The following is a 7,031-nucleotide window of genomic DNA, read 5'->3' as shown; positions in this document are numbered from 1 at the left end:
ATACAATGATGTGTTTTGCGAAAAAAGGGTAGTTTGACTGCATTCGTAAAGTGGTTGTATGCTTCATACAGACTGAATCCACTGTGTGTATGCAGAGTTTCCACTGCAAATGCATTTTTTTATTCCAGCAGCAAAAAAACTCCCACAGACTTCAGTTTCATCTGTAGCAGCATTAGAACGTAAGGCTACTGATGCAGTAGCCCAGTCTGAGGTTGATCCTGTGGGCCAGCTTATTGACCAGTACGGAGCCGCAACAGGTTGACAATGTAGACACTAACTAGGAAGACATAGCAGATGATTAAGTAACACACAAAATGGGATTTCAACAACTGCAGGAGGCCCCATTATTCTGTATAAGTTGCACAACATGCAACAATAAAGCAAAACCACCTTGTCATGCTACACACCTTATATACGCAATACAATGTCAGCTCTGTCAAACAGACCTATCAGCTAAATAGCTCAGAGCTGGTGTTGGCATAGGGTGTGACCCAAGAGCACCAACACTATAGTATAAAGAACAATTTTGTCAGTTTTTAAAGACACTTCAAATGTGTGTGTGTGTATATATATATATATATATATATATATATATATATATATATATATATACATATATTTTAAATTGTGCCACACAAGAGGTAGATTTGGGGTAAAGACCTCTGCACCAGCTTGAGTAAAGCCCCTTAGATGAAGTACTGTTTATGGACCAAATATGGTGTCAGCATATCCATTATTGGGTGCCACATTAGCTGATATATATGTAAATCTACTGTATATCATTTTTTGTATTTTATTCCCTTTTTAAAAAATCAGTTTCATACTCTTATTTATTTAAATGTTCTTTGTAATGTGTTTTACGATTGCTCTGACGCAGGCCACAAGACAAAATGCGTTTTAACATCTTCAGACATCTTTTTCCTTTTACATGCAACTTTGAACTTTGAAGTAGGTAAAGTTGTACCAGAGACTACTACTGCAACACCGTTATTAAGATTCACCTTTAACTGTATTTTCTCATTCAATCTCCTGAATGGAGCCTTTAAGTTGGAGTGTAAATAAACCAACAGGGCACATGACTTTTTCCAGGGATATGGCCACTACATCAGCTACCCATAGCCAAGCCGTAACTATGCTGCAGTTTTGTGAGAGCATTTCCTGAAAGTCAAGGTAATATCAGTTTACATACATGCCTTACGATGTGAAAATGGAATGGATGAAAACTACATTCTGCTGTAATATTCTGCAATTTAGTGCAATTAACAGTCCTGCTTTTCTGCTGGTGATTCACTGCCATTCGATTTTTTGCCATATTTGTGTGCGCTTTTAAAATTAGTAGATGCACTCAAATGTAACCCTGAAAATAGTTTGAATTGTATAATGACGCATGCTGAACTGTTAATGGGTTTCAAGAGGCATACTGGGAATAAGCTAAATATTTTTCTTTCCTTAAAAGGTCAGATGGTTTACTCATTGTTGAAACTATATTTTACAGTCTTTCTCTGCATCAAATATATGGCATTTGGTTATCAACTAGTAATTTGATTTATTCATTTAACGACACTGGGTCCAATTTCCCATAAATACGATTAAAGGATAGGTTCAGATACATTTGATTTGAGCTAATGGTTACTGTAATTGTTTCTACTGTCCATACTGGCTGTGAAGAGATTCCTTCCAAACAATACTGTTTCCAAATCTGTGCACAATTGCATTTTTAAGTCAAGCTAATATGATGCTTCAGCATGACTATAGTGACTATATAGTGACTAAGGGTCACTATAGCTCTTTCCTTTTTTCCACCAACTAGTGTCTTTAAAATGAAAGTATGGCCTTGTGTGGTCCTGTTGCTGAGTATGTGATTAAAATCCTGCTAGTGTGATGGTTTTTCTATCTTCATGGAAAGAAAAGGAGGGATAGAGATCTTCTGTTTCACACAATGTTTGATACACAATCCTCAAGTATTAGTCATATAATGTAGTCATATAGAAGCAAGGATATGAAAGTAACATTTGAGTCCCTGTCTAACGTTTCAGGGAGGGGTTGTCTGTTCTTGCTGTCATAAAGAGATCAGCTGTTCATGAGAAATGGGGCACGTTCTCCTTTCCAGCTGCTGAACTCAAAACATCCACACAACCAAACACGGACACTGACACACACACACACACAACTTCTGCTCCTCTAGTGTTTGCTATATATAAAGAATTCTAATGAACCAACATGTTTTTTAAAAAAGTGAAATGTTTATTTCCTTCCACCATGAGAATGCTTTGCATTACAATCAAAGAGGTAGTCCATTGTTCACGTGGTTGAATTTCAGTTCAAGTTACCAGTGAAAATGTTTGTCTTGACTATATTCAAATATTTACACTCTCCTTTGAGGGGAATGCAGTAAAGCCATATTTAATCTTGCCTCAGTTTTTTATTGCAAGTTTCATGATCTAAACATCTCGAGCTTCTGAAGCCAACCGTTAAGATGGCACTACACTATCAACATTATGCTTTAAAGCAGGTTTGTACTTGTTAGACCAGCAGATCATGTCAGACTGGTGTTTACACATTCTGCTGCCGACAAGCTTGCAAAATAGTAGCTGTGCAAAGAAACAGCCCTGAGTTTGTTCAGGTTAGTTGTTGTTTAGAGGAACCTCCTTATTCCCATAGCTTGAGCCTCTGTCAATCTCAGTCTGGCCAATCATCCAGCGAACTCCCAGTGACACTGTGAAGGAAAGTTTCAAAAATGGTACATTTAGAATATTATTTCAGCAAGTCACATAGAAGTGGTGGCAGGTTTTGAGATCCTGTACAGGACATGACACTTTTTTATTTAGTAAGTTTCCCCTTGAATTACGAAGACTTTTCAGGATCAGAATTTAATGACGTGCTTAAATGTATCACATTAAGATCTGAAGTTACGGGCTACGACAGTCAACAACCAATATCTGGAGAAAATCCAAATATTTAGTTCAAACTTATCTGACACTTTTTTAATAAATGCTTAAGATTTTGCTGGTTTTCTTCAGGAAAAACCACAAACAAGGGCAATTATTTATTGTGAAAACTGTGACATGCTGTTAAAGAAACCTTTTTCCTATTTAACACCTCAGTGAAACTACTCAGATGGGTGAATGTTAACCAACTTTGCTAAGTAAGCACATGCCTGAATGCTGTTAGGGACATGCTCCCAAGACCGATAAATCATATTTTCCAAAAAAGGGGATGACTTACATTTGAGTTGTCAAATCTGCTGCTTTATGGACCGTTTGGACAAAGAGGAGCAGGTTAAATTGAGGGAAGGACCGTTACACCTATGTCAGGGTGACTTCACCTTAGGCATGAATGCATGAAACCAACCTGTGGAGCAGAAAGCCAGGGAAGCTAAGATGGTCAGCATTGATCCAGAGCTGATAAGCTGAGTGAGTAGCAGGCCTAGCAGGTAGAGGAGCAAACAGCACCAGAACAGCCAGTTGATCAAGGCCCAGGGTCGGCGTGGAGGGCTCACTATGGGGCCAGGGAAACGGCCTGTCTGTGTGTAGTGCTCCTGAAAGCTATCCTGTTGACACATTAATAAAAACAGATAAGAAGGTTTGTTCTTTGAATATGCCAATAAATTTAGAAAGTGGTAGGAACCAACTACCTTGTATAATATTAACCATTAACCAGTTCATATTAATGAGAAGCTTACAGGCCATGAAGTGTATGAACAGAAAAGAAATGAGAGAAGCTACAGACAACAAAAGACACATTACAGTCCAGAGTCTCCCAGTCTTTTAGCGTGGAGAGGGGGCCACCTTGCCTGAAACCACCTCGCTAACATCCAACTTTTATGTAATAAAACATTCATCCTAAGGGAAAAGGAACTTAAGCACCGTTTTAAACAGTAAATTCTAAATATTTAATGCATAAACTTCTGTTTAGGCCATCAGATCTGGGTGGCTTACCGCCTCCACCAAACAGACCCTTATGGAAAAACCCTTTATCCATCAGAAGTTTCCAACTTCAACAGTCTCTAACCTTTTCCTGGTAGAGTTTGTGGAGCCAAGCAGCACACTCTGCCTCATCTTCTGGGATCAACTCTAAAGGGATTCTCCTGCAAGTGAGAGGGGAAGTCAGATCTCTCAGATAAAGAAGATTACACCAGAAAACAGAAAGTGTAATGTTGTTAAAGTTGTCATAGCAAAACATTTCTTTGTACCTCACGTATAAGTCTGCGTGATATTTCTTCCCATTTAGAATTCCAAGCAGAGTTGGCATTTCATTGTTTCTGAAGTTCAGCGTGGAGTCATAAACAGCTGCAGCTGCACGGGACAAAGCACACAGCAACAGTTAACTGTTAAACTCATTTGATTTGCAAATGCATCTAGCTTTACCCTCTAACAGACATACAGCTCACACACGCCATCAACCTGCCAGGGACTGCAGATGAAAATGAGCCTGTATGGCTAAATCTAGCACATTTACATCTACAAAAAGGACCTATGTCATGTTATTTAATATGCATTGCACCACATCTGCTGGTGGTCATATTTAAGTACTTCATCAATGATGGATACTCACCAGCTCCTCTGAGGTTTTGGACAGTTACCCAGAATCCTTTGGTCCTGGGCAGAAGATGATACTTGAGTTTGGGTAAACCTTTGCTCTCAGCCACCTGCATGCTGATCTGGTGCTTCTTTGGGGTCAAGCGTGTACCCTCACAGTAAAGCAAGAACTAGCCCAAGAAAGTTGGTTATTAAAAGCATTATTCCAAATCCAGAATGATCACGGGGATATTGCATGACAGTTAAGCTAGCACATTCAGTGATACAACAGGTTTTACAACAAGGTGAAACTCACCCAGTAGTTTTCCGGGTAGTCCCGCAGGTTCTGAAGACTCTGAGCCACTGTCCTTCGGTCCTCCTCCCACTTCCTCTTGCAGAAAACTATCTCCAGGAAGTACCACATCCACCCAATAACAGGTACATAACTCAACTCTTTTTTGGCCAACACCTTTGAGCTCTGAAAAAAGATCAAAAAGTAAAGCATGTTAAAAAATAAACCTGACAGATACAGATAGTACTGAAATGCAAAAAAATCCCTCAAGGTCAAAAAAAGGGAAATTGTGAATATTTCCCTGACACTTTTTCTTACCCCAAGAACACCAAATCGCTCACAGAAGGTCCAACCACACAGGAAGTCTATCTCAAAACTGTGGTTGAGAACCACAATTGCATTCTCATTTCCATACAGGGGATAACTCTTTGGGTCTGTGTAGAGCGTGCATTCTGTCCCAGACCACCACTCCAGGGCAGCTACCATCTCTGAGGGGGATCATTACGACACAATGATGTAGAAAAGTCTGTGTTTTGTGGAAAAAGTGTTGTTTGACTGTATTTTTGAAGTGGTTTTATGCTACACGCAGAGGCTGATTAAGAGTTCCACTGCGTGCATGTGGTGTTTAAATATTTGATCTTATTAAATGCAACAAAGATACACTGTACCAACAGACAACAGACTTCTGTATCATGGGTGTAGCAGAGAGTATGAACAATACTTACGGCTGCTGATGCAGTAGCCCAGCCTGATGTTGATCCTGCGGGCCAGCTGCTTGCTGACCAGCCACAGAGGTAAAGTACAGAGCTGCAACAGGTTGACAATGAGGCCGCTGACCAGGAACACATAGCAGATGATCAGTTGGCTCAAAAACTGGGATTTCAGCAGCTGCACGAGGCCCATTGTTCTGCAAACAAAACAAAACAAAAAAAAAGTTGCCCAATTTCAAGCATTAAAAACTCCTCCTCATATTACACACAAACATATTTCACCATTCAGCTCGGTCAAACACAGCTATCAGCTACTGTTTCCATTGGCTGTCACTCAGCCCACTCTGACATAAAGGTTTTCTTTGACTGGACTGATTTCATTTGCTGAATGGAGCCTTTTGAGCTGGGACTGTGCATACACAGCCAATCTCTTTTTGCTCTTGCTCTTCACAGTGCACACGACCTTTTCAGGGATAGGGGCACTGTATATATCAGCATATATAAGCCATACCTATGTTGTAATGTTGTCTTGGTAATAACAGTTTATATTCATACTGTGTTATTGGATCAAGGTGCTCTGAAAGGTCGGGACAATCATGCTCAGCTCATTACCAACAGCACTGAGAAGCATTATCCTTATTATTTACCATCAAATCGTTTTTGTTGGTAAAACACAGGCTCGCAAAGTAGCAACAAACATTTCAAATCTGATAGCAGCATTTTCAAGGACATAGAGATTAAAATAAATAAATGATCAGAATGCATAAAGGTTATTTCACCAGACAGATAAAGGTCAAGTTATTTACTCAGCACCTTAAAGAACATCCACTTTGACATTTACCTTGATCCAAGAGAGTTGTCCTGACGGAAAACACCTTCAACCCTTCCACAGATATCAGTATCTTACACTATACGTCCATGCCACTTTGGGAGTCACTGATTGCCCTTGTCCAGATTTTTATTCAGCCCCAACTCATTCAAGCATGTAACAAGACAATGTTATACTCATCAGTTTACCCGCTGTCAGTGGCTGAATAAAAGCAAAACTTCACTGTGAAAAAGCAACCACACCCATCACAAAGACACGCCTGGGCCCGGGGATGGAGACGGGAATGTGAAGGCGTCAAGGCGTCGCTTACTTCTAGAAACTCTGGAGCTAGACTCGCTGCGAAGATCGTTTGTGCCGCGCACAATGTTTCAAAAACACAGTTACTGTTACCATGGTGACCGTAATGACAAAGCACATTTAGTTCATGGCTGGTGTGGACCAAGTAGGATAATGTATAACGTAAATTATTCATACCAGGGCGAACTTATCTCGTAGCGTTTCCTGATGTTGGTGCAATGTTCACTGTGTCGTTTCTTTGAGCCACAAACTGGGACCGAGTGAGACCTCTGTCGGTTTTTTCCACGTCTCTGTGTTGTCTTTATTTGGTACCAGGAAAGGCACGAGTGTCAACTAGGAGTGGGCCACATGCGCAGTGGGCTTTTCTTCCGAAATGTACAATGATA

The 7,031-nt window shown here is 40.2% G+C and overlaps 1 protein-coding gene across 5 annotated transcripts; it reads right to left on the bottom strand.

The window, feature by feature from the left end:
* Positions 1–2,223: 2,223 nt before the first annotated feature.
* Positions 2,224–6,975, bottom strand: agpat4 (1-acylglycerol-3-phosphate O-acyltransferase 4 (lysophosphatidic acid acyltransferase, delta)). Of its 5 annotated transcripts, none has more exons than XM_051377587.1 (10): positions 6,361–6,717; positions 5,535–5,716; positions 5,128–5,297; positions 4,834–4,995; positions 4,555–4,708; positions 4,193–4,295; positions 4,012–4,087; positions 3,352–3,550; positions 3,226–3,247; positions 2,224–2,716 (listed from the first exon to the last, which is right to left on the bottom strand). In XM_051377587.1, exons 2-10 carry the CDS (start codon positions 5,710–5,712, stop codon positions 2,680–2,682), a joined length of 1,101 nt encoding a protein of 366 aa, XP_051233547.1. In that variant the 5' UTR covers positions 5,713–5,716; positions 6,361–6,717; the 3' UTR covers positions 2,224–2,679. The 5 variants fall into 5 exon arrangements, with proteins under 5 accessions (XP_051233547.1, XP_051233556.1, XP_051233538.1 ...); XM_051377596.1 differs by having other exon boundaries at positions 3,226–3,244; XM_051377578.1 differs by lacking the exons at positions 3,226–3,247; positions 6,361–6,717 and adding an exon at positions 6,823–6,975.
* Between the last annotated feature and the right edge of the window lie 56 nt (positions 6,976–7,031).

This window comes from Dicentrarchus labrax, unplaced genomic scaffold (genome assembly GCF_905237075.1).
Source record: "Dicentrarchus labrax unplaced genomic scaffold, dlabrax2021, whole genome shotgun sequence".
NCBI classification, from domain to species: domain Eukaryota; kingdom Metazoa; phylum Chordata; class Actinopteri; family Moronidae; genus Dicentrarchus; species Dicentrarchus labrax.
The sequence above is the reverse complement of the archived record's forward strand: the minus strand, read 5'-3'. Positions and strand labels throughout refer to the sequence as shown.